Source organism: Mustela nigripes, chromosome 13 (assembly GCF_022355385.1).
Source record: "Mustela nigripes isolate SB6536 chromosome 13, MUSNIG.SB6536, whole genome shotgun sequence".
Taxonomy (NCBI): Eukaryota; Metazoa; Chordata; class Mammalia; order Carnivora; family Mustelidae; genus Mustela; species Mustela nigripes.
The window spans coordinates 98,540,881-98,568,164 of NC_081569.1; the positions used below are offsets into that span (position 1 = coordinate 98,540,881).

At 40.1% G+C, this 27,284-nt stretch overlaps 2 protein-coding genes across 6 annotated transcripts in view; one reads left to right on the forward strand and one right to left on the reverse strand.

Moving 5' to 3' along the window:
• Positions 1-770: 770 nt before the first annotated feature.
• Positions 771-8,597, reverse strand: LOC131999434 (serine/arginine repetitive matrix protein 2-like). The gene is made up of 5 exons (XM_059372146.1): positions 8,226-8,597; positions 7,198-8,127; positions 5,321-5,368; positions 1,954-2,008; positions 771-1,185 (listed from the first exon to the last, which is right to left on the reverse strand). The coding sequence occupies exons 1-5, from the start codon at positions 8,595-8,597 to the stop codon at positions 1,115-1,117; spliced, it is 1,476 nt and encodes a 491-aa protein (XP_059228129.1). The 3' UTR covers positions 771-1,114.
• Positions 8,013-27,284, forward strand: part of FRMD6 (FERM domain containing 6) — a 74,943-nt gene continuing 55,671 nt past the window's right edge. For 3 of the 5 annotated variants that reach the window (XM_059373193.1, XM_059373192.1, XM_059373196.1), the window contains exon 1: positions 8,013-8,134. The gene's annotated coding sequence lies outside the window, so the exon portion shown is untranslated. Of the gene's footprint in view, positions 8,135-8,818; positions 8,928-27,284 lie in introns of those variants that run through there. The other 2 variants (XM_059373194.1, XM_059373195.1) reach the window with 2 other exon arrangements.

Consider the following 27,284-nt stretch of genomic DNA (forward strand, 5'->3'; position numbering starts at 1 on the left):
ACACACAGAATTTTGGAGGTGGAGGGAACTAAATCCCTAAGGAGAAAAGCCTAGAGTCAGCTCTGCAGCAGAAGCGAGGCAGTTCAGGAAGAGTGTGTATGAGCTTTGAGACAGATGTCCTGAGTTCAGATCCAACAGTTACTTTCCTTAAGATCTTAGGCATCCATAAACCAGGGAAAATGAGTGTGCCTCCCTCAAAGGACTGTTGTGAGGATTCAATGAGATAATACTTATAAGCCTTTCAGACCAGTGGCCAGACCCACCAGGAGATGGGCTAGGTTGAGCCTTGAGTGTGGCAGGGTTATAGACTGGGATGACAGACTTGAAGAAAGCTATTAAAATCTGATCACTGTGGTGCAGTTGGTGAAGTGTCCGACTCTTGGTTTCGGTTCAGGTCGTGATCTCAGGGTCATGGGATAGAGCCCTGCATGCGGCTCTGCGTTCAGCATGGAGTTTACTTAAGACTCTCTCCCTCTCCATCTTCTCAAATAAATAAACAAATCCTTTAAAAAAAAAATCTGAACACTGTGGTGAAAGGGAAAGGGAGCCAACCGGGAATGAATAAAAAATTGACCAAGCATCTGTAAGTGCTCCACTGCTCAAATGTTGTCTTAGTGATCAACACAGTCATTAGATTTTCTTTGGTCTTCCTTGGTGACTTTAAAACAAAATGCAAGGAATGGGTGACTGAGTTCTCCTGACTATTAGGGTTGTTAGCAAAGCTATATTAGAAGGTCAAGGAGAGATGAAGTATAGACTACAGGGGAGAATAAATTCAGAATGGTGAGTCTAGGCATTTAATTCAAAAGGAAAGAAGTGAGGCCAAAAATGGCTAATAAACTGGAAGAACTGGGTAGGTTTTGGTGACTGAAAGTCAAACAACATCTCTGGTGGGAGAGGTCGAAGGGCAGGCTCTGGTGGACAGAGAGGTTTCCGGTGTTCAGAGGAGGAGCAGCTCCGGATGACACAAGGAAAGCTTGACATGGACGTGCGCTATGAGCGAATGGAAGCAAGGTCACCAATTCTTCCCTTGCTCGACTCAAACTACTCTGTTCCCAAGTGTATCTCATCAAAACGTTTTGCTGGCAAGGAATTCAATGATTGATCAACTCCTCTAGTAAAATCCCTTTAACATTCTTCTTAATATTTCAAAAGTCTGTAGGGTGAGTACAGGTAGAGGGAAAGCTGCAAACAGAAATAAAACACACATGAAGGAATATCAATAGATGTAGAATATTGATGACTATATATTTAAACTTTAAATATAAACATTATATGAACTGGCTGATATATGGTATCCCATTCAAATCAACCAAAAATCTTTTTAAGGGATAGAGCCTTTCTCAGGTTACCTGGGATATTGTCCAAGAAGCTTCTCAAAAAATGTTAAATTTTTCCCATTCTCACCTCAGTGACTTCTCTTTTTTCCATCCACTCTTAACATGCATGCCTGTACACACACACACACACACACACACACACACACACCCCCAGACACTGTTCTAGATGTTGGGGCCACAGCAGTTACAGTTAGTGAGATTAGGTCTGTTCATATGAGGCTTAAATTCTAAGGGGAAAGACAGTGACAAAAAGGCGAACATATTCATAAATAATTTCAGATAATGAGAAAAGTGCTAAAAAAAAGTGATATGATCAAGTATTTTACATCGATTTGTATATTATATGAATTCTATATATACATATACATAAAGTTATATGTTGAGTAAATATCCCCCTATCTCTTAAGAAATTGGGGTGTAAAGGACAAAAGTGATTATCCAACATAGAACTATGGGCAGAACAGAAAATCACTGATTTTCTGATTCTATTTTTCTGCCCAAGAAATTACATAAAATGTTTAATCATATGTGAATCGTAAATACATAAAAAGCTTTTTAAAGGAAAGCATGTTTCAGGCAGCCTAGCCCTAGCTCTTCACTCCAGAAGTCTTACCTACAAAGCCAGATCCAGTTACGAGTGCTATCCCCCAGCATTTTCTTCTCCAGACCTGACAACCAAGTATCTGAATTAGAGGCCATTGGAGAACAAGTTCACAATGCTTCGTTTCTAATTCATGCTCCATGCCAAATTACCAGTGTTCTTTCTTCAAGGAACTATAGTGTAAGAATTCTATTTAGGTGAACAGAATAACACATTAGGCTACCCTCGAAAAAGAAAAATAGACCCAGTACCCTGCTTATGAAGAATTTCTTAAGATTTTTTCGGCATTTGGTTCCATAGCCACACCAAACAAGGGTGAGTGTAGATTCTGTTTCTAACCTAGGATTAGGAGAGAGGAAAACAGGGATCCAACGTGGGTGTTCATAAATGTTTTTTTCCCTTGTATACAGCTGGGCAATAGAACCAGCATATGAGGACCCTGAGTTACAACCCGTACCCCACGTGCCATGGACGGACAGGGTGTTCCTTGGAGGCCCTGCTGGCAGAGACCTTTAGTTTCAGTGAACTTTCAGAGGAATCCAGAGCTAGCACATCTTACCTGTACTTTGATTCATCGTTCTTTTTCAAGCAGATAAAAAGAAGCTAAAAGGCACATTTGTTAGGCTTAAATTCTACACAAGGTGGCCAAATTAAAACTGAATGGGTAGATTTCATAAACTGTCTTCATAAATGAAACATTGGTTGGTATTCACAAGAAAGCCAGTATTGGCCCGGCTGTAAGCCTGTGTTCTGGAAGAGGGATGTTCCCATCTCCTCCTGTTCCAGTTCAGCATGTCTTAGGCACAAATTGATAAGATGTCAGAAAATACTGAAGAGAATTTCAATGACATCTCTAATGTTATCGTTTGGGTTTGAAAGTGACTCCTCTAGGAACAGCCCATCCATATAGATAATCAGAGTGTGCCTGGGGCAAAATTTGGAGAAACCAGTCTGTCACCAGATTCCTACTTCTTTTCAGTGCACATCTATCTCCCACAATGGGGAGTGGAGGGAGCTGCCTTCGATCTCTGGGGGTGGGAAGGTTTTCTTTCAGCTTTTCAGAGAGTAATCAAGGAATGAGAGCTGAAGCACCTTTGGGTGCTTTGGGTGGACCTTTGGGGCCTACTGTATAAACACAAATGCTATGCATCCCGAAGCTTTATCCTCTAGGGAGCCTACCCCTTGTCTTGTCCCTTCGACTAGACAATTTTCTATACCTGTCCTCAGCCTCCTCTAGAATGTGAAGCCCTCAAACAAGCATGGCCTCCCTACACCATGCCTGTTTATCTCCAAGACCTCAGGGCTGGGGTATCCTACCTTTTGCAGCTAACACCTTTACTGCCCCCACTTAAAACTGCCTCTCCTCAAGAGTGAAGGGCCTGGCCTGGCCCACCCAGTCTTATCGAACTTTTTGTCTGGAGTATTTAAGTATTTAAGCCCTCAAGGAACAGTAATGCTATGTTCTGGTGAAACTAACATCATAATAGAATGGAAAGAAAGGTGGCTCTTCAAATATTTCTCCTGTAAAGTTTTACATGTTGCATTAAAACCAAACTTTGTCCCAGGATAATCAAATATCCTCTTTTTAAAATATTTTCTCAAAATTTGATGGCCGTAAGGGCAGAATTCAATTAATTTAATTTTTTCAACTTTGTGTCTCTAAATTGGGTAAAGGTAAAATCTTTCTGCATTAGATTGCTCCATAATATATTAAGCCTTGTGCTGGTCTGCCTCTGCAGAATAATTATTTGTCCTGGTTAGGGGCTCCTGGTGCAAAATAATGAGATATTATTTGGTAATCTATTTTCCTGACTTGAAATATTAGAATCTCTTTTGGTGTGTTTTTGTTTAAAAGAATATAGTGATATGCCACTGAGAATAATAAGAAGATCATTTTAAATGCTAGGCAGTGCGAAACAGGACTACATCACTGTAAAGTTTCCAAATCTGATTAGTTTGTCTTTCAAAGAAATATACATGAGCTAAATGGACATTTAAGACCATAGATTAGGACTTATTTGAATGAATTTTGATTGCTTTCAAATGTATTTTGTTTTGCTTTAAAATGGAAATTCAGAAGTTACCAAAAAGAAAAATGAACTAATTTTTTTACTGTGAACTTCACCCAGAATGAAGAATAGTATTTAATTTTGGAAAGGTCTTCTTTAAAAGCCAGTAGGTCAAATTACTGACTTCTTTCTCTGTCTAGAACTTCTATTTCAGGGATGACTGGGTGGCTCAGTGGGTTAAGCATCTGCCTTCAACTCTGGTCATGATCCCAGGGGCCTGTAATTGAGCCCTGTGTCAGGCTCCTAATTCCGCGGAGAGCGGGCTTCTTCCTCACTCTCTGCCTGCCGCACTACATACTTGTGCTCTCTATTTCTCTGTCAAATAAATAAATAAATAAAATCTTAAAAAAAAAAAAAATTCTATTTCAGCATTGAAACATACTCTGAGTCTCAAATGACCCTGAATTATATATGGAAGATAAAGAAGTAAATCTTTTTCTTTTTAAAAAACTGAGCTGATCTTACTTCTTTTCTTTTTTTTTTCCTAAAGATTTTATTTATTTATTTGACAGAGATCACAAGTAGGCAAAGAGGCAGGCAGAGAGAGAGAGGAGGAAGCAGGCTCCCGGCTGAGTAGAGAGCCCGACGAGGGCCTCGATCCCAGCACAATGGGATCATGACCTGAGCCAAAGGCAGAGGCTTTAACCCACTTAGCCACCCAGGCACCCCTGATCTTACTTCTCATAATACTATTTGTATAATGTTTGGAAAATATTTGGAAAGGAATGTGAATTATAGCAGCTCACATCTCTTTGCTTTCCATATAAATGTGTTCTTTATGCCAAAAATGTGTAAATATCAACCACCAAAGCTTAAGCCTCTTCAATTACAAAACAAGGCTCTGGCCATCATGCTTTAAACACACACCCCAGTGTACATGCTCACTCTGTGCCCTCTACCCGGGATGCCATGACGCAAGGTTCCCACATGTGTCTCCACTTAGAATAATCTGGAGATTTTAAAACATACCCCAGGCCACGTCCCAGACCAATTAGATCACATGCTTAGGACAAAGTTTTTCAAAGTCCCCATGTGATTCCAACGCGCTTCCAAGTTTGAGACCCACCACCTCAAACAACTTGTTCCCAGGGAAACTGTTCATCCTTCCCATCTCAGTTCATCCTTCTCATCCAGAGGATGTCCGATGCCCTCTCTGCAGGTCCTAAGCTTTCCCACTATTCCTCCTGCTTGGCCCTATGCTGGCAAGCATTAAAGTGTATTTTAACCGCTTACTCACATACCTGCTCCCTCAAACTACTATAAAATTCAGGAATATTTTTACCTTCGAATCTCAGAATCTAATCCTGTACCTGGCATTTGGAAGTACTCAATAAATTCATGGAATGAATATCTTCTTCCTTAAAAAAAAAAAAAAAAGCAATAATATAGAATTATGTTAGTATTTACGTGCCATGGAAAAAATAGTAATTTAAGATGTGCTTAAGGCAATATTTCACTGATGGGCAGTCTCATGTTTAGGAAAACATCTCATCATATTGATGAAAATAGAACTATATCTCAACATCAAAAAGAATCATAAAATATAACTTTACCTTTGAATTTGTATTCATTGCTGTAATAAGTACAGGAAAATATTTCCAATGATAAGAAATATTTAAAACAACCCATCCTCTCTCAGCTCCATTTCCATCTTGAGTGGATTACTTGTCAGTCCTTTCAGAGTTTTACAATGTTTCAGGGGGTTATAAAACGATTTTTAAGAGTTTTAAAGTACTTGGTTTACAAAATGTATTATGTAAGAGTCCATGTTTTTTTGTGGTACTCACTATTAATATGACCATTATGATTCAAAAAATATTCACATAGTAAATTTTGCTACAATCTAATTCTAGACCATAAACTCAATCTTAAACATATATTTTTTTAAGCTGTTTAAAATATTTTGCTCCTTGGGTTACCTAATTATTTTATATTGTAGCAATGTTTTACAATCTAACAATATGTTGTTCTTTTTTTTTTTTTTAAGATTTTATTTATTTATTTGACAGAGAGAGATCACAAGTAGGCAGAAAGGGAGGCAGAGCGAGAGAGAGAGAGAGAGAGAGAAAGGAGGGAGGAAGCAGGCTCCCCGCCTAGCAGAGGGACCGATGTGGGACTCGATCCCAGAAGCCTGAGATCATGACCTGAGATGAAGGCATAGGCTTAACCCACTGAGCCACCCAGGCGCCCCAATATGTTGTTCTTGATCTGCTAGATGGAGAAAGCCTAAAAAGAAATCAGATTTAGGAACTGTTTTCCAAGATGGTAAAGTATTACTCATTTATCTTTGCATATGAAATGCTGGACTATTTCATTAGACATCAAATTAATTTAAGACCTTACCAACTTGTGTTCACTGTGCACTCATTCCGAATGCATGTAAAAAGATAAAAATGAGAGAAAAGTGTAATTCTCCACTTTTAAATGCCTACATTGTCATCAACTACCATAAACCATTTTTAAATTTTAGTCTATTAATTAAATACAACTAATTTAGAAGGCAGTCGTTGAAATGTAGCTCTTCTTCTCTTTTCCATAACGAAGTCATGACTTTAAATTTTAAGTGCAATATCCTTAGACACTGCTGCTTTGCTTTATCAGAAATAAACTCTGAATGTATTATCAATTGTGAAAAAAGATCACAGCTTCTAATACTCAGTTCCAGTGTCATGGTTCCCAAATTGTAAAAGCTGTGAATGAGGCAACTATTCCAAGTTAGCTTCAGCCCTAATGAACACAAAACTGAATTTCTTCTGCCAAGTAAAGGAGGCACACAAACAGGCACACTGTCAAGCAGTCACAGCCAGCCTAACATACTGATGTTTGGATTAAAGAGCAGACCCGTTAAGTTGGCTTCTGCAAGCATAAATCTGATTTTGGTAATGTCCTTTCTCAGGTCCTCCTGTATTTGTCTCCTCACCCATTTGTCACACCCGGAAACATACACCCTATTCCTCCTTTAGTGAGGGGCCCCGTGGGGCCAGGGGTCACAGGGTCAGCAGTTAGCATAAGGCCTCAGAGGGCAGAAGCCCACCAGGTGGGAGTACAGTGCGTCCGGGGCCTGGGGTCCAGGGGAGGCTGGGTCCTCCCCAGTGTCTCCAGTTCCCAGGAGCAGGTCCTAGCGGGCACACGCTGACCAAAGAGGCATAGTTCTTCCCCAGACCCAGCAACTAAACAGGAAACAAACCTCAATCTTCTGATTCGATTCGTAGTGCCATAAAAACAACTTCCAGCGGCCCTTGGCACCTTCCGCCAAGCCCTCCAGCCACCTTCGGGGGCGGACAAAAAGAATTTCTGAGGGGTCACATTCGCTACACTCACAGCAAATAGAGGCTGTGTCTACCTTTACAATTGCAGAAACAAGAGTTAGCGGGGGAGGCTTGGCTTCCTGGCGGCGCCCCCTCCATCCAGTATAAAAACCCACGAGGGCGCGTCCCGAGTGGTGGGTGGGCCGGTGGGTGCGGGACAGGAGTAAGGGGGAGAAGCTAGGAGTCACGAAGCCTCCTCCGCTGGGATCGCCTCCTCTTGAGTGGCCTCCACTCCGTCGTTCCGAATTAGTAAGACGATGCCCAGGCCAAACAGCCACCCCCGCCCAGCCCGACTGGGCTCGGGAGGGAGTGTTCCAGGGGAGCGGGGGCCGAGCGTCGGAGAGGGCCATTCGGCCAGAAGGGGGAAGCTGACCGCGTCCCCTCCCGCCTCCGTCGCGTGGGGAAAGGCCTAGATCGCAGTGGTCCACACACAGCGCCCTTCTACCATTCTCCTCCTTTCTCAGGACCCGGGAGGTGTGGTGCCCTCCGCTGTCTCCCACCCCCGAGTCGGCGGCACCCCTCCGCGGGACGCTTGGTTGGGTCCGGGGCGGGGCCAGCAGGCGCTCCACGTGCGGCCGCAAGCTAGGCTCTCCGAACGCGCGGCTCCGCGGCCTCCCCCGCCACCTCGGGGCGGGCGTGTGGGCGGAGCCTCTGGGGGCGGGGCGGGAGGCGTGGGCGGGGGGCGGGGCGGACACGGAGAGCTCGTCTGGCTGCCAGGGCAGAGGGGCTGAGAAGAGCCGGGCTGGCGCGGTGCAAGCAGGAGGGGCTGGGGTGCTGACGAGAGTCCGACGCCGGGTGCTCCGGGCTTTCTGCGAGGTACGAGCGGGAACTCGGCGCCTGGGGGCCTCCCAGGGGACCCCCTAGCCCGGCCACGGCGCCCCGGCTGCCCACTGTGCCCCCTGCCGACCGGGCGGCGGCGGCGGCGGCTGGACGGGACTTTGGGAAGGTTTCTGCGAGTGGAGAGCCCCAGCCAAAGCAGTGTCTCCTTCTCTGCGTCTTTCTTCGCCTTCTTTTTGCTTCTTCGGCTCTGGGCGTCGGGCACCGGGCTGGAAGGTCGCCGCTCCACCGGCAGAGCTCGCCCACACCAGGACGGGAGGACAGGGCCCCGGGGCAGCCGAGCCAGGCAGCGGGGGAGGCGCGGAGCTCTGGGGCCGCCTGTGCGGCGAGGGCGGGAGGCCGACCGGGGCTGCGGGCTGCGCCGCGGGCTCACGGTGCCGCGCTCGGTTCCCCGGTGGTCTCCGGCGCCCTGTTCTGGAGGCGCCTGTCGGTTGCGCCCCATCGGTCGCGCCTTTGACGGGGCGCCGGGGCCAGCCCCTAAACCCTGGATTCTTGGGTGCCGTGCCGCCTGTTGTACGCGCGCCGGGGCCGGGCAACCGGGCTGCGGGCAGAGACCCGAGCGCGGCGTCTGCCCCACGGTCCCTGAAGTGTCTGGTCGGGGAGCCGGAGATTGAGCTGGGGCTCGGCGGCGCCAGAAGGGGGCCTCGGTGGGATGCGAGTGGGGGGCGCGGCCTGCAGAATTTGGGTTCCTGGAGGTGCTTGCGGCGTGAAGGCTGGGCCCCGGGCAGAGGAGACCACCATCCTGTGCTCGAGGAGGACCAGGAACTGTCAGGTATGGACCGCTGGGGGCCACCCTTGTGAGATCCACAGGGCTTCAACAGCACCTCGAGTCCCGGGACAGCACAACCTAATGGGGAGGGCGTTTTCTTTAAGGGCACGAATAAATGGAAAGCTGTCAAAACAAGCGTATTTTAAAGTTGAATTGAAAGCTGGCAGATTTTCAGGCCGTGCAGTTGTGTAGTTAGTGTCCAAAGAAATATTAGCTCTTTTACACCCTTTTCGTTTTTATTTTTTGGCAAAATCTGTGTTGCCAGAATTTCCCTCAGGAGCTTTGTATTGCCCACAGCGGGGAAGGAAAACTTCAGCAAGCGTTCTCGGGTTGCTTTTGACTTCAAGCCCGTACTCTCCAGCTTTTTTTTTTTTTTTTTTTTTTTGAGTGTGCAGAAAAAGTATTTGATTCTGTCCCTTCTTCTCTGAGATCCCACAATGTTTGTTTATTGGTTTTATAAGCATCTATTTAAATTTAGCTTTTGCACGAAATACTCCCTGTTGCCACAGGGTGTAGTTTAGGGATTAGAAAATACTGTTGGAGAAAGCTGCTAGTGGCTTCATTTTCCAAGAATGTAAGTCATTTCCTTTCTGTGATTTCAGGGAGTTGATATTTCACAGCATCAAAACTTTGTGGGGAAAATTTTCCGTAATACATCTGTCATTAAAAAGGCTTTTGACTTTTGGATTTTTTTCTTCTTAGAGCAGCGCATAAATTCAGGCCCAGCAATGTTAAAGGATAAGAAGTTTCTCAGAATTTACAGCATTATGAGAGTATTGTAGAAACTAATTTTAACCACCAAGATTTACAAACAGTGTGCTCCATAGAGAGTGGGGGAGGGGAGAAGACCAGAAAAGAGAGGCAGGAAAACAGATGCTTTTGCTGTTGTCCTTTGTAGTATAAAACTTGTAGAACTTAATCATTTTCCTTGGGTGTGGTTTTGAGAAATAAAAGTATTGTGTGAAAAATGAAATTACTCCACAGTATGAGACAGCTGACATTTAAATGCTCTTTCAGTAGGTTTATAAACATATTGGATTTATATTTCATATTAGAATGGACCTTTGGGATCATTAGATGAGAAGGGTCCCCCAGGGGATATCTCCTATCAAGTAAGTTATCTGCAGAATGTCTTCTCCAGAAAGCAGACTGACTGTAATATGAACTAATTTTCTCCCTTTTGAATTGCTTGTAAAAATACCTGAGATCTGACACTGATGGACCACAGTAATCAGCAGTTCTTGCAGAACTCAAAACATCTTAAGGGAAAGGAAATCTTTCTCTATTTCCATTCCCTTTTTGGGGGGGCAACCTAGGTAAGCTACCAGCTTCAAGTACGTAATTTGAACTTGCTGGTTTAAGATGCTCCTGGCTCTCCAGGAAAACAGTAGGGGCTAGGCTGGAGACACTGTGGTTGAAAGCAGAGTCCATGTGCTAGGTAATCATTTCTGGTAACCCGTCCTGTAAAAACTCATTCAGTTGGGCCAGCTGAATCCAGGGAAGCGGGGGTTGTAGAGCTTTTCTAGTTTCTGGACTTTGTTTCTACTTTTAACTACAGTTATAAAGCCTTTGGCTTTCAGAACTTCTGACATAATAGACTTGTGTAGCCTTTTTATGGCAGATGCTTGAAATGAAAGTTTTCAAACAGAATTGTTTTTGACTGAATTGTCAAGTTCAGAGTTTAGTGTAAATGAGTCCCGTCTCTCAACTTTTTTGATAAAGGAATTCTTTGTACTTTTCAGCTTGGATGCTGCACATTCTCATTTTGAGACTGAGGGTTAAAAAAAAAAATAAAACCTGCAAACAATTATTTTATTACATGAAAGCCAGTACTAAGAAAAGATTAATTCAGTCCAGATGTAAAAATGTATGTGAATTTTAGATTCGGATGATCTCAACAAGTTTTCCCTTTTGTTGATGAAACTGCCTGGATCCCAGATGGCATTCACAAATTATCCCTTAGGTGGTTTTCTGAGTTCAGAACTAGATTTCAGGGACCTTCTTTAAAGTCCTTTTAATACTGTTTTAAATGTTCTAAAGGACAGAAAGTTTTCTGTTTTTATGCAGAGATGGGTTTTTCCTACTCCACGTTAATACAAACCTTATAAATACCCTGGTTTGGTAAATGAAGTCTCTGTAGGAAAGCCAGAAGTATTTAGTATTGTGTATTCTTATGGGCAAAGCATAGAATCTTTGACTCTCATTTAGGAAATTCCAACGTTGTTTTAAAGAAAATAAAGAGTTTTGTGTGTTTGCAGTCTTCAGTAGAATCCTGTTGTAACACTGTTTCTGGTTTTCTATAAAGCAGTTAGTCCTTACATGATGATTCTTCTACCCGGCTCCCTCACCCTTAAGAAACAGCAAAGACAACCTCTAAGAAGTCTCCAGTAGTTTAAAAAAAATCTGTTGTTCTAGTACTAAAGTTATAAAGGGTGTGTGTTGCACACTTAAAATTATATACTTTTAAGGAGTCTTTGATTATATAATTACACATTTGGGAGTTTAATTACATTTTGATTGTATATTAAACAATTGAGTGTAGTTGGGGGAATAGAAAAGATACAAAGATGGAATTTTATGAGTGGTGAAATTTTAGTTAAAATGTATCTCTCCTAGGGGCACCTGGGTGACTCAGTTGGTCACATCCTGGGGCTTCCCTGCTCAGTGGGGAGTCTGCTTTTTTTTTTCTCCCTCTCCACCTAACCCTGTGTTTGCTATCTCTGACTCTCTGAGATAGGTAAATAAAATCTTTAAAAAAAAAAAAAAATGTATCTTTCCTAAACCCAAACAGGAAAAATAGTACTTGTTGACCTTTATAGTTAAACTTTGACATGGGGGATAGTAGAAAATACTTTTGAAATTGCATGTTATCTGGAAAAAAAGGCTTTGTGGGCCTATAAATTTAAGTAGAAACAAGTCAAAGGAATAATTTGAAAGGAAGGAGGAAGTGGAGTACTGAGCATTGAGTTGCAAGGGAAATCTGAACTTGGGAAGATGAATATTTAAAACAAGGCTGAAGTAGGGGAAAAATTCTATTTAAAAGTGGAAATTAAAAAGTAAGATCTTTTTAGCTGAGGAGAAAAAGGATTAGTATTAAGGTCCCCAGCATAGTCTAGAGACAACATGACCTAGGTTGTTGAGTGGTATTTATCTTGGAAAGCTTGCCTGCATTTGTGTCAAACTGCTGCGTTGGTGTTAAATAATGTTTGGGGACTGGATGCTTATCATCGTGGTCCGCGCCCCCAGCCTATACTTCTCATTTCAAAGACTGGGAACATTTTCTGTCTAAACTCTAAGGATTCTACAAATCTCTAATTATTACCCCAAATGTTTGTGAGCCCTAGAGTCTGCCTGTCATGCCATGGGACCAGAGGGGCTCTACAGTAGTAATGGCCATAGTGATCCTAAAATTTTGAGTGAAAAGAAGCTACCTATGCTTCCAGGTTATCTGATATGATTTGGTGGTGTAATTACCTCTGATGCACGTTTGTATCACATCACTTTTAATCTGTATGTAGTGCCACAATCATGTAGTATACCATACTGATCGAGAAGAGATTCTAGAACACTGGGAAGGAGAAAGAAATCACTGATCTGACAGGAAGAATTTTCTCAGGAGGAGAAAAATGGAGTGCTGCACCAAATTCACATGAGCCAGTTATAGGCCAGAGGAGAAGGCAGTGTTTACTGGAGCTTCCTTGGAGCTGCCTGAGCATAATGTTTTCTTGAATGCCTTTCCCCCACCTGTGTGGCCTTACCTAACAGTTTAACCTGTACAGGAGGAAAACTAAGTAGCGATTTGGGAATTATCCAGTGTGTTTCATTAATGTGATGACTGAGATAATTCTGACCAAAAAAAAAAAAAAAAAAAACCGATTTAGAACTGTCAGCATTCCTAATTGATTATCCAGGAATATTTTTCGAGGTTTTCTAATAACCCTGCCTTTATACATATTTATTATAAAGCATTGAGCAGTAAGGTTTTTCAGATATATGAACCCAGAAAAGCAATTATTTTATACTAACTTATAGCCATAGTTTCCTATGAAGGAGGAAATCATAAAAATCACACAAGTTCTGGATGAAGATTTTAGGAAATTAGGTAGTTCTTTGTGTGGTTTACATTAAATGAGTAGTTATTTTTCTCCCCACAAGTAGCAACACTTGTACTGTCCAGTTTCAGTAGATGGCTTGGGGAGTGGTGTCCCTGAGGCTTTATTTCTTTGAACTTGTTACTGAATAATTACATACAACCAGAAAAATGCACAGATCAGAAGTGTATACCATGAAGTGATTATATCCAGGCAGCCAGCATCCAAATCAGAAAAACAGATCAGTACCTCATTCCCCACTCCCAACCTCCCCCCAGCCAAGCCTCTCCTTACATTCGTAATCCCTGCCCCCCCAGGGATAACCGCTATTCTGACGTTCATTGCCGCCGGTTAGCTTTAACCTGTTCTCAGACTGCATTTAAGTGCAATCAAATATAAGTTCTCTTTTGTGTCTTCTTCGGCTCAACATAGTGTCATGTCCAAATTGATGCAGATAGCAGTGCTTTTTTCTTTTATTTCTGTGGATGAATGTACCCAGTTTATTTATCCATTCTGTTGGTGGACATTTGGGGAGGTTTGGGGCTGGTATGTGGGGTATGACCTTTTGATTGCTCAAGAAAATTTGAGCACTTTGGAGTTGAAAGGAGAGTGTAGTCTTAAGATGAAAAGGGAAGAGTACTTCAGAAATGTGAGAGAAAAAAAAATGCAGCATTACAAAAACACGGAAGTCTCAACTTAGTCCACAGAATCCTAGTGTTTCAGGGACACTGGAATATACCAGCTGGATATTGCCAGATTTTAACTGAGGACTGAGAAGACGGAGGAGTGCTTAGGTGGCAGCTAGCCTTAGCATTTTTTAGAAGTGGAGGGACTGAGGCCCAGTCTAGCCTACATTAGTGCCGTCTAAGGGCTAAAACCTAGCCCCCAACTCTGCAGCCCAAGCAGAGAGTCCACTGGCATAAGGATGGGGTGCCCTTTTCTGATTGACACCAAGGTCTCCTGTGGCTCTGTTGAGATAGACTCAGACCTGCCCAGAGTAAACAGAGGAATAGCACAGTGAGGCAGAATTTAACCTCCTCAAGGCTGATCTACTTCTGCTCCCATACAGAAGTCTCTTGGAACGTCTCTTTCTCCCTTTTTTCCTTCTCCCTGTGTTCTAGGCCTTTCCAGTGAGATGTTGGGGATTGAATGATGGGTAGGTGACATCTCAAGGTCCCTCCTGATTCGGTGTTTCATAACAGTGATCCATAAATGATCTGGGCTGGACCCCAATTTCAAAGGACTGCTTTCCAAATATTTTCAGAATGGTTCACTCTTAAGAAGATAGTGTAAAAAATTCTTTTTTTTTTGTTTGTTTTTTGTTTTTTGTTTGCCTCTTCCTGCCATTATTTCCCCCACCTTTTACACACTTTTCTCCTCCCCTGGAAACCCTTCCGCCTCCTTCAAGTTATCTTTTTGTAAACATCCCTGGAAACATCCTGTCTCTACCTACAACAACAGTGAAATTCAGTTGTTGAAGTCTACTGCAGCATCCATGAAGCATTTACTGTAAAACATAGGATTATGAGAAACCTAATAGATAAAACAAAGTGCTTACGAAAGGAAACAAATGAGATATATATACCCATCTTTCTCTCGTGTTTCCCTGAAGAGGAAAAGGGCATTCTTTTTTTTTTTTTTTAATTTGTGGTTTAAGAAAAGGCTTAGAATTTTGACTTAGGCTCATTAGGAAGGTGAAAAACAGAATAACAGAAGTTTTACAAATGGGTAGTATATACATTTTGTTCAGATGAGATACTGCTTGGAACAGCAAAAGCTTAGCATGTATAATCTTAGGAAATAAAAAATGTGCTTACCATAGGGTCACAACTCTGACAAGTTGCTCGCTGAAATTACTGCAGAAAGAGTAGTGTGTTTTGGAGGCAGCATGGAAGAGAAGCAGGAAAGTACAATGGTAAGAACGAGGTCTTTGAAATCAGTCTTCTAGGGTGGAGATCCAGGCTCCACGGTCTTCCAGTGTGTAACCTTGAGGAAGTCTTTACTTCTCTGAACCTCTTTTTCCTTATCTGTAAAACGAGGATAATGTTAGTAACTATAGCACCATGTTGTTTTGATTATTAAATGAAATAGTACACATAAAACAATGGCATGGTCTGACACACTAAATTGCCTAGTAATGTTAGCTCTTATTACTGAGGACAAAAGAAATGATGCTGTAGGATTTTTAGTTTTCTTGGAAGTGCCTGAACCTTTCATTTACAATCAACTTGAGATTTTATTATGTTTTGGTTTTGATGACATTCAGCAGGCAACAAAACCTAGAATTTCTCGGGCGCCTGGGTGGCTCAGTGGGTTAAGCCGCTGCCTTTGGCTCAGGTCATGATCTCAGGGTCCTGGGATCGAGTCCCACATCGGGCTCTCTGCTCAGCAGGGAGCCTGCTTCCCTCTCTCTCTCTGCCTGCCTCTCTGTTACTTGTGATTTCTGTCAAATAAATAAATAAAATCTTTAAAAAAAAAAAAAAAAAAAAAAAAAAACCTAGAATTTCTCAGTTACAGATATCGGGCAGTCTATGGTGCTGCACTAAGAGTAGCTGCTGGCCTGTTCATTGATCACTAATTGATTGATCTTTCCTAATTCTCATCTAATTTCCAGTAGTCTCACTCAGTCTCTCAGCTTCTGCTTGCTAGATAATTATTTCTTTTTTTTTTTTTAAGATTTTATTTATTTATTTATTTGGCAGATAGAAATCACAAGTAGGCAGAGAGGCAGGAAGAGAGAGAGAGGAGGAAGCAGGCTCCCCGTGGAGCAGAGATCCTGACATGGGGCTCAATTCCAGGACCCTGGGATCATGACCTGAGCCGAAGGCAGAGGCTTTAACCCACTGAGTCACCCAGGAGCCCCTAGATAATAATTTCTTTCCAGATGCCAAAAGATAGATCTGAAGATTAAAAAATATTCTCTTTATGATAATTAAGTTTAAGCAAAGTATTTTTAAATGTAAAGAGTACCAAATGGCTGATGTCTTTGGCTCTACACAGATTTTATGTACTTTATAGAGAAAACCACGATTATTGGTATAAAGCAATTGTTTATTTCTCTCATGCCCACCCCCCAACCATTGGCACCATTTATATAATGTGGGCTAGACCCCTTTATAATTTTATTATAAAAGCTTACGATTTTAAGCCATTCATTCAATGGAAATTAATAGTCTGAAAGTTTGAAAGTTTCAAAAGGACCATTTAAGAAAAACAAACTTGAGCACATTAGAAAGACACATTTACATCTAAACAGTATAATTGTAAATTCAGTGAAAATAGGCACAGGCTCCTTCAGAATAACCATGATGTATAATTCTACTGTGTTCATTAAAAACAGGACATACTCTGTGTAACCCCATGCCCTGTTACACGTTGTGTAGTATCTTTTTTTTTCTTTGTGTAGTATCTTGAACTCAGCAGGCGTTTTTTAAAATTATTCAGTTTAGTGGGTGCCTGGGTGGCTCAGTGGGTCATAATCTCAGGGTCCTGGGATTGAGTCCCACATTGGGCTCTCTGCTCAGCGGGGAGCCTGCTTCCCCCCGCCCCCCACCCTGCCTCACTTTCTGCCTACTTGTGACCTCTGTCTGTCAAATAAATAAATAAAATGTTTAAAAAAATAAATAAAGCATTCAGTTTACTAAGATCATTGAAAAATGAATTTTATACCTCTATAAGATATCCAGGGCCAGAATGAATACTTTGAGCAAGTCCTGCCAAAGTACGTCTTGTCTAGATGGGGAAACAAAATACTTGTATGTCGAAAGGAGTTAGATGTTTCCAGATAAGTGCTAAATGGAGTCCTAGTTTTAGGGAGAATCACTAATGGCCAAAGGGAGGATGTCCCTTGCTTCCCTGGGGCTTCCGAATTTGTGTTGGGCCCTGAGGTCAGGCTGGGATCTTTCTCTTCTTCAGGCACAACAACAAACAATAAGAAGGTTAGGATCTAGTAAAAGGCTCAAATATTAAGAGAAAACTATGAAATTGAAATTATTAAATGTTTATCCAACTTTATTCATTTAATATAATGTGTGCCTACTGTGTGCCAGGCACTCTTCTAGACCTTAGAGATATGTCAGTGAACAAAATAAAGACAAAAGGCCTGCCTTCATGGAGCATATATCCTATTAGAAGACAAACAATAAACACAACAAAGCAAATTTATAGTATTTTAGAAAATACTAACTGTAGTTGGAAAAAGAAAACTAGAATAGGGTAATGGATGGTGGTAGTGCTGGAGGTGGGTACTCGGGCCCTTGGCAATTTAAAATAGTATGGTCAAAGTAGGACTCACTGAGAAGACGACTTGAAGGAGGAAGTTGGCCATACAGAGATAATTGGGAGAAAGAACATTCCATCAGAAATTAACAAAGGCCTCAGGCAGAAGTGTGCTTGGTGTGTTTCAAGAACAGTGAGGTCACAGAATAGTAGTAGATGAGGTCAGAGAGGTTTAGGTGGCAATCCTATAGGGTCTGACTGGTGGCCCATTTTAAGAACTTTAGCATTTACTGAGTGAAATGGGGAATCTTTGGAGACCTTTGAGCAGGGGAGCAAGGGGATTTGATTTGCATTTTAATAGAATCATTGGCTGCTATATTGAGACAAAAATGGAGTAGGGCGGTCAAGGGCAGAAGCCAGGATACAAGTTAGCAGCTGCTGATAATGATCCAAACTGAGAAATGTCAATAGCAGGAGAGGAAGTGGTGAGAAATGACCAGAGTTTATTTTGTAGATCAAACCACTGAGATTGCCTGGCCAACTGTTAGAGGAGTGTGAGAGAGATTGGAATAAGGATAACCTCAAGATTTTTGCATAATTGTTGAGTTGCTATGAACCAGGATGGGGATCTGATGGAGGAGACGACTACGAGCTGCTTTAAACATGTAATGCTTGACTTCCAAACGGAGAGGTTGAGTAGGTTGTTGGATATAGGAATCTGGAGTTAAAGACATCCAGGCTGGAGATTCAAATTTGGAAGATGCCAACAGAGTTTGGATAAACTCCTTTAAGGAATGTTTTTAGACAGAGAAAGCAATCCATGGACCAAGCCTTGGGTTATACCAGTATTTACAGTTTGTTGAAGAATAGAAGAAATCTCCTAAGAAATTATCTTACAACATAAGAATTCTGCACATATTTCCAACATGGTGGACCTAAGTGTCTCCATTCTCTCCATCCCTATTGTTATTAGAAGATGCTGCTATTTCTGTTGACCCACAAGGCAGGAAGAATGAACTGTGAGTTGTTTTTTTGTGATGAGGTGCTTGGGCTGAGCCTGAGGTGTTTCAGCGTGGAGAGATTGAGTTGGTAAGAAGCAACCAGTAAAGGAGTAAAGGAGACTGAGGAGGAACAGCCAGAATGATAAGGGGGAAATTGGAAGAATATCCTTGAAGTCTAATAAAGACAGTGTCTGAAGGAAGAGAGAGTGAATCAGTGGTGTCATAGGTTGAGAGGTGTGAGAGGTCAAGTAAGATGAGGACTGAGTTGCTCATTGGGTTTAGCAAGAGAAGTCACTGGGACCTTGATCAGAGCTGTGTTGGCGGAGGGGTGGGGAGAAAACCCGATTGGAGTGGGCTCAAGAGGGAATAAAACACTTTTGAAAGAGAATTCTTATTTTCAGTTCAGTGATATTTCTTATAAATATCCAGTATTGAATTTGAGTACTCTTTAATATGTCTGATAGACTGTGGGGTGGAACTTCAGAATACTAGAGGCCATGAAGGTCTTCCAACAGGTTCTGACAGGGATGTGGGGAACCTTTGAGCTTCCTTCGAGTTATGATTGGTAGAGCTCCTAGTGTTTAGACTGTAGTCAGTTTCTTTAGAAATAGGAAAAACAGTTCTAATGCGGTTTCTTTATTCTAAATTGCATCCCTTTGGTAAGAACTATATCCTGGAAGCACAGTCGCTTGTGTTGAGCCTGTTTTGTTCTGCCTCTAGTAAAGACGTGTTCTTTACTTCAACTCGTTGATCCTTTCTATGAAAAGGATACAACAGAGCCCCAGGGAGACCTGTGCTTCGAGTTGGCTTCTTTTTCAGCAATCTTGATAGGTTTCAGCTTGACCAGCCACATATCCTAGTGCCCCACGGACCTGGGAGCCTTCATTCACGGAATGGATGGTTCAGGTTAGGGGTTCCCAAGAGCCAGAACAAATTAAGTAATAGAAACACTGCTCGTTTAATATTTCTTTTATACCTTGCTGGTATCTTCCGTTGTGAATATTATTTCAAAGCATGTGATTATGCAATTTTCATAGTTCTGTATTGTATATCATAATTATGCACCAAGAATTTTCTCTTCTGGGAATTACCTTTCAATTATAATGCTAACTTTCTGTAATACTATCATCAAAATGAATCTGCAAGTCTCTGATACTAATTATCTTTTCTTTCCCTGAGCTTATTAAAATGTTAACATATAGGCCTTTAATGCTTAAAATATTGTTTTTGGGTAGTTAAAGGCTTACAGTAAATGGTAGAATTAAAACTTTGTTACATGTGTTTGAGTGTTGTTTGGTAATAAAAGAAAAGTATAGCGATAGTCTTTAGAAGGTTGCTAATTATGGGAAAATGCTGGAAAGAACAGGGGCTTTTGTTTTGCAGGGGATTATGGTGCGTGTTTTTTGAGAAGTGGAGCTCCAGGGGCTATATGTGTTTCCAGTGGACTGTGGTATACACATAATGTCAGCATTCTCTTGGGTACTGCGCTGTCAACACTGCTTTATTAGTATCATTTTGAATGTTTTTTCAGTTGAAACTTATAAGTCACTCCACAGTTAGTTAAATGAGCGTAATTGGCTTGTAACAGAAATTCTGACACAAGGCCAATGTGAAATAATTTGGCAGCCCTAGGTGTTTTACATGGTAAATATTAGAGTGTGCAGAGGTATAAAACTAAGCAAATTTTGAAATAAATGTTAAGTCTTTTAAGTCAGTGACTACAGGATGAAATCCAGAGCTCTTAAGTGTGGAACTCAACCTGCCAAACCAGAGCTGCACTCTGCGGCCCCCTGGGAAGACTGGATGAAGACATGTTTGGGTTTCTAACACAGTATTAGAACATTCTTTTACCAACATTTAAAAGCTTAAATTTTTTAATTAAAGAACTTTTTTTGAACCCTGCACCGCCTTTTGAAAAACCAGAAGGCGGGACAATGATTCTTTGTGGGCAACATAACAGCTTCCCCTTTTATATGAGGTTTATACTGTGCAGGCCACCATCGACCCCAGAAGAGATCGTCTTGCCCCCAACACTGAGACCAAGTGGCTGTTGGCATTTTCATCCTGCAGGCTTCCCTCCTTTCTTGCCTGCTCCAGTAGGCACATGAAATGGCTGTCCTTATAGACCCTTGGATTATTTTCTAGTGTCATCTCACAGATCGTTAAGTCTAACCAACTGTGCTCTTCGTTGTCCCCCATCGTCTCCATTATCAGACTGATACTTAGTCTGGGTCCTCCTTGCTCTTCTGCTTGTACTGACCAGTGCTGCAGAATGTCTGTATCACTTCACTAGAACTTAGTACATCCTACTTTATGTAATCCCCTTTTTATCTGTATTTTCTAGCTCCCCAAACTATAAGTTTCTTGAGGGCAACAACCATATCTTATAATTTACTAGTGCCTAGCAAATTTATTTTAGATGTACTAGGTTAGCTATTGTTTGGATTTACCTCCTAGTGGATGATAATATATGATTATAATGATGCTTTAGAAGAATTAGAAAATACAAAAATTGGGACACGTGGGTGGCTCAGATGGTTAAGCGCCTACCTTTGGCTCAGATCATGATCTCAGGGTCCTGCAGTCAAGCCCCACATCTGGCTTTCTGCTTGGCCAGGATCCTGCTTCTCCCTCTCCTTCTACTGCTCCCCATGCTTGTGCTCTCTTACTCTGCCAAATAAATAAAATCTTTAAAAAAAAAAAAAAGGCGAAAGAAAAAAAAAAACAAAAATTTATATAAAATGTATTTCCTCAAATAGAGCTTTCTTAATTTACTATGCCCATTTCTTTGTAGCAGGATTTGTGTAATTTATTTGAGTATTAATTCATTAAACACCTCTTTTATTGCCCATTCTGATTCTGTTATTGTAGATGGATGAATTTTCCAAATAAGTGGATCATTATTACATAGCATTTTCTTATTTTAGACATGCTTCCTTCTAAGGCTAATACTCTTTTAAATGTCTTATTTTTTCATTCTTTTGACAAGTAGTATGTACCCTATGCAGAAGGCCCTGGCGGTAGTGTGAGTTCAACAGGCATTGTTCCTACTCTCCTGAAGCTTTAACCCGTTGGCTGGAAAGGCAGATATGAAATAACAGAGTATCTAATTGTTCAATTTTGATAAGTATTTTTTTAAAGATTCTGTTTATTTATTTGACAGAGAGAGATCACAAGTAGGCAGAGAGAGAGGGGGAAGCAGACTCCCCGCTGGGCAGAGAGCCCAACGCAGGGCTCAATCTGAGGACCCTGAGACCATGACCTTGAGCCGAAGGCAGAGGCCCAACCCACTGAGCCACCCAGGTGTCCCAGTTTTGATAAGTACTACCAAGATGTAGGGTGTTCAGAGACCTTATATAAGATGGCACTCTGGTAAGGGTGGGAATAACTTCATCGTTTGTTTTGTTTGATACCTAAGTTCAACTCGATTTAAATAAGTAAATGAGAGACAAAAGGGAAATTGGACTAGAAATTTCAGATATAGCTAACTTGGAAACCAACTTAAATTTTATGAAACTATAATTATTTTAAAGATGTTTGAAGTAAGGACTTTTCTTATAGCTTCCCAAAATAGGATATAAAAAAATAAACTGATTTTTCCCCCCTCAAGTGGTTAGTACCTTTACTTTCTATTTCTAAGTCCATGACAGAAAAATATTAATAGTTTATTGGTCTGATCTTGGAGTGATGTAATAATAGTGTTATGAAAAACCTTAGCAGTAAAGTTAGTGGCATATGTGAGCCAAAAAATAGAGTGGAATTTTGTGTGGTGCATATATTTTATCACAGCAATCAGAAATGTCGTAGGTTTTTTTTTTTTTTTTTCCAAAGAAAATAGAATTCTATACTTAACTAAACCCATCCAAATATAGTGGGAAAGTTAATTTTTTGCATAGTTTAGTGTCACACTGAAACAAAGGTCAGCTGCCGTGGTGCCATTTCTGAAATTTCTGTTGAGAAACTCATGTTACTGGTAATTATAGAAGGAGATTCAGAAAATTAACATATTTGAGGAAGTTTTAGTTCAAATAAACCCAGGCTTTTCAAATGTGAGCTTAAGGAAATTTAAGGAAATCAAATCAGGGCATAGTTTTTAAGAAATGTCAAATGTCATGTAGAATTTAAAATAAATGCCAGATAAATCTTTTTAATCCCAAATATGCATTAACTGAGCCCACATTAATTTTAAGTTACCAAGAGAATGTTTAACTGATTATTTGTAATTTACTAAATTACTTGCTTTTCCTGGTGCCTACAGAAATTAAAGAGACACTGTCATGAATTTTAGTTGTAGAGTAAAAACCAACAGGGAAAGCTAATGAAAGTTACCTAACTTATAAAGTTTCCTTTAATGATTTTTTTTTTTCTGGCTTATGTATTCTGGAACTAGACTTGTATTTCTGACCAACAAGTTTTTGGGGAACTTGTAAGCTGCATTTCATAAACACAGGATCTAAGAGAATGCATTTTAATTTATGAATTATTTTCAGTTGAGGAGACTGAAATAAATAATTGCCAAAGGGATGGGAAAGGCTATGAAATGTTGTTCAGGGGCCTGGTAGGCTGGCTAGTGGTCAGTTGAATTCCATTTTCTAGAGCTTGAATCCTAACCAGACCTGTTGTGGTGGTAATTTGTGTTTGTGTTATCTTTTTCTTGATCTGTGCTTTGGATGTTAGTCATGTATTTTCAGGTAGGCAATAGGATGTTTTGAGGACACACGAGATGCTATATTCCTACTCTCTTGAATTCTTCCATAGCTCCTGGAAAACTGTTGGCTCTTGATGTAAACCAGTATTATGGTTTTATTCTCTGTGGTATGTATGAGGTGAGAGAACTGTCATCTGGATTTAAACCTTTTAGCAAGTCAGGGAAGCAAGCATTTGACCATTTAAAAAAATAAAAGGTAACAGAATTGTGTTTATGCGTACCTCCCAAGTCTGACATGTAAATGATATGTATGTGTAAATTGTACAATAGTGATACATATTCATATTTCAGGTTGACATTGGAAATATACATTTTGTTGTTTAAATGCTCAAAAGACTGAAAAATACAAATTTTGTTCCATAAACTTTCAAAAGACCGTAAGTAAATATTGTGTTTTAAAAACCATCAACAGACTGCTGTGATAGAAATTATTTCTAATTTCTCAGTGCAAGAAGACAAGGTCTTTTTAGAAATACCTGAGTTTGGCGTTTCTTCCCAGCCTGCATCAGAACAGGTTTCTTGTTTCCTCATGCCATGAGTCTTCTCAAAGTATGCATAGCGTTCCTCTGCTTTCCTGGGGCTGACCCGAGACACAAAGCTTAATCCATTGGAAACACCCATTTAACCATTTCTGCAGTTTTTTCTCCTTGGTGTGACAAGTGGTTTGTCCACTCTTGTTCTGGTAATCAAGTTTTCTGTGAGGAAGTAGTCTTAAAAATGACATGGGCCTCTGATCATTTGAGTTGTTGTGCTTGGTCCAGTGGCCTAGGAGTGAGATGATAATGATAGTTATTTTGTAAGTGTCTTTATGACTTTGAACCTTCCACAGGCCAGGAGCAGTTGACTCATAACACAAACTATAAACTATGTTTATGAAAATCCACGTAATATATTTCCAAGTCTGATATATGAATAAAATATAACTTTCATAACAGTAATATGTAGTTAGATTTAATGTAGCATTGAAAAATATAAATTTTAAGTTTTCAAAAATTGTAAAGATAGTGTTTTGATTACCCATAGAATTTAGCTATACAATAGAACATTTTCTTCAAAGAAACAAATGAAGATGTCATTGATTTGCTTCCTCTGGCAATTAAAAAATTATATATATATATATATATATTAATGTTTGGTTATGGGAATAATTATGTAATTGTAAGAATAATTCCAAATGGTGTTCTTTCAATTCTCTGAGATGCCAAAATGTAAAATAAAATAATAGATCTTCAGAATGGTATATGTAGGTTAATTAATGAGGTTTTTCTGCCTAAATGCAGATAGAAATATAGCCATATGGTATGATTGAGAGTTCTATCATTAGAGTTTGATATTAAAATAGATGACTATTCAGAAGTTGAATTACATCTGATTTTGAGAAGTCCCAGATCTTAAAGTGTTGTTAGATAAGGGAAGATACTACTAAGATAAAACAGTATATTTGTAGGTGCTTTGTAAACATGATACCCTGTCATCTCAGGGTCTTAGATAGTTATCTGGATGGTCATGTACTACTGATAGTAGGTATCAACAAGAGAAAGAAGAGTAGAAAGTGCTGCAATGTTTACCCTGGGCTGCAGGTCATGAGAAGGAGACTGTGACACTCTCAGATGAAGCACAGATGTTGTATGTGTGTACATGGACACATACTTGTAGGGCAAGGATGCAGAGTATTCATCAGAGTAAGAACCATGAGTCACATATGTTACCTCTTTCCTAAAAATTGAAGGTGAGCATATATTTCCTTTAACTAGATAGTCTGGCATTATCATAATTATATCATAAATATGTGACATTTTATAGTTTTAAAAGGAATTTTTACCATACTTTTTATTACTTTGATCTTCAGAGTAGTAGTCCCCTTATTTTACAGATGAGGAGGTTAAATAATTTGTATGATTTGATAGTTTTACCTGATACAGTTTGTGACAAAACCAGAACATGGTACTCTATTTCTAACTCTGTCACCTGTGCTTTTTTCCTCTGCTACCAGTCACAGTCATCCTGTTGATAAAACATTTCTAGAGTATTTGCAAAAAAAAGTGTGACATTTTTATTTCTTTTCTTTTTTCAGTACCTTTTTAAGTCAATTTTAGTTTCTGCCAGATACTACATCAACTTGTGCTCCTTAAGTAGCTTATTGATTTTACCATAGAGAATTTTTGTGTCAGGCCAAACTAGATAGGGTAGTTTTTTCAAACATACTGCACTTCCTGTGATAATGCATTTAACATGGCATGGAATTCATGATCATTGGATTTTATTAGAAGATAGCAAGTATACATAAAATTTTACACTATTAATTCTTTGTTCGGAACAGCTGTTACCTTGAAAAAAATCTCTAGTAATTTGTAGGATTGGTTAGTAAAGGAAAATTAGAATAAAGATGTTTTGAAATGATTGCACGTTGTACACTTAAAGGTGAAACACTAAGTACATTTTGCTTGATTTATCTTTAAACATTGTAATCTTTAAGTGCTGATGTTTTATGGACACATACCACAGGCCTTTCTGTAGGAAGTTTAACTTACATGTGGATTTTGCAAATGAACCCAAGTTTAGCATGAGAACATCTGCAGTTCTTTCTGTCATTCAGCTATCCGTTTATATGCCAAGCATTTTGTTGGAAATTCCGTGATGCACAAGGCATGCACCTATCCTCTGGAAGTTAGAGACTGGATGATGAGGGACAGACAAACAAGTGAACACTTAACCCAGGTGACAAATGAAATGCAACCTGTTTTAAACTCTGCTGTGCAGCTTTTGTTTAACAAGAAATTTTCTTTGATCTCTCCAAAACTCTTACTAGGTGATACTGTTGGTATACCTAAAAGGCTGACCTCTGTTTTTACTTAGTAAAACATTTAAAATTATACTCTTTTTCCAAGTCACATGAAGCCTGTGTTTTAATTTTTAAGGTCTGGTTTAAACTTTCTGAAGCCATGGGTTTAGCCAGGTTAGCTAATATCATATGATACCACTTTGTTCATACCCTGTGTCATGCAGCAGGGGTTTGAGGTAATGTGGTATTACTTAACAAACATGGCACTTTAATGAATGTGTAGATTCATGAAATTTTTAAAAATCAGCCCTTTTTATTATAGATTTTATTTATTTATTCAACAGAGAGAGATGATAAGTAGAAAGAGGCAGACAAAGAGAGAGGGAAGCAGGCTCCCCGCTGTGCAGAAAGCCCAATGTGGGGCTTGATCCCAGGACCCTGAGATGATGACCTGAGCAGAAGACAGAGTCTTAACCCCCTGAGCCACCCAGACGCCGCTAAAAATCAGCTTTTTAATGATATAAATTACATACAGTAAAGATAAAGTTCACACATTTTAAGTAGATAATTTGGTCACTTTTGAGAAATGTATATATCACATAACTAATGTCACAATCAAGATACAGAATATTTTGTCATGCCAAAAGTTTTCTACTCACCCCCTTTTAGTCGGTCCTCTTTTTTTTCCACCACTTCTTCTTTTTCCTCCTTTCTCCCTCACCCTCATTATCCACAACAATTGCTGGGTTTTAGTTTCGTCTTTTTTTTTTTTTAAAGATTTTTTTTTTTTTTCTTAATTTATTTACTTGAGAGAGAGACAGTGAGAGAGCATGAGCGAGGAGGACAGAGGGAGAAGCAGACTCCCCATGGAGCTGGGAGTCCGATGCGGGACTCGATCCCAGGACTCCACGATCATGACCTGAGCCGAAGGCAGTCATCCAACCAACTGAACCACCCAGGCGTCCCTAGTTTCGTCTTTTATAGAATTTCTTGTAAATTGAATCATCTGACTTACAGATTTTGTGGCTTGCTTTTGTATCTGGTTTATGTCACTTAGCATAATAATGTTTTTTTTTATTCATTTTGCTGCATATATCTATAGTTCTTTTTTATTATTGGGTAATATTCACTTGTCACAATTTGTTTATTCATTCACCTGTTATTAATAGATATTTGGATTGTTTCGAGTAGGGAACGGAACTTCATTATGAATGAAGGTTTGTGTGTAAATTTTTTTTTAATCTGAGGCACACCTGTCAATGCATTTATATTTTTTTAATTTTTATGCAAGTATAATTAACATACAGTGTTATATTAGTTTCAGGTGTATGATATAATGATACAACAATTCTGCTTCTCAGTGCTCATCAAGATAAGTGCACTCTTAATCCCCTTTATGTATTTCACCCATTCCCCCACCCACCTCCCCTCTGGTAAGTACAACTTTGTACTCTTCGTTGTACTTTGTACAACTAAATACTTTCTCTATTTAAAAGTCTGGTTCCTCTGTTTTGTTTCTTAAATTCCATATGAATGAAATTCTGTATGGGTGAAATCATA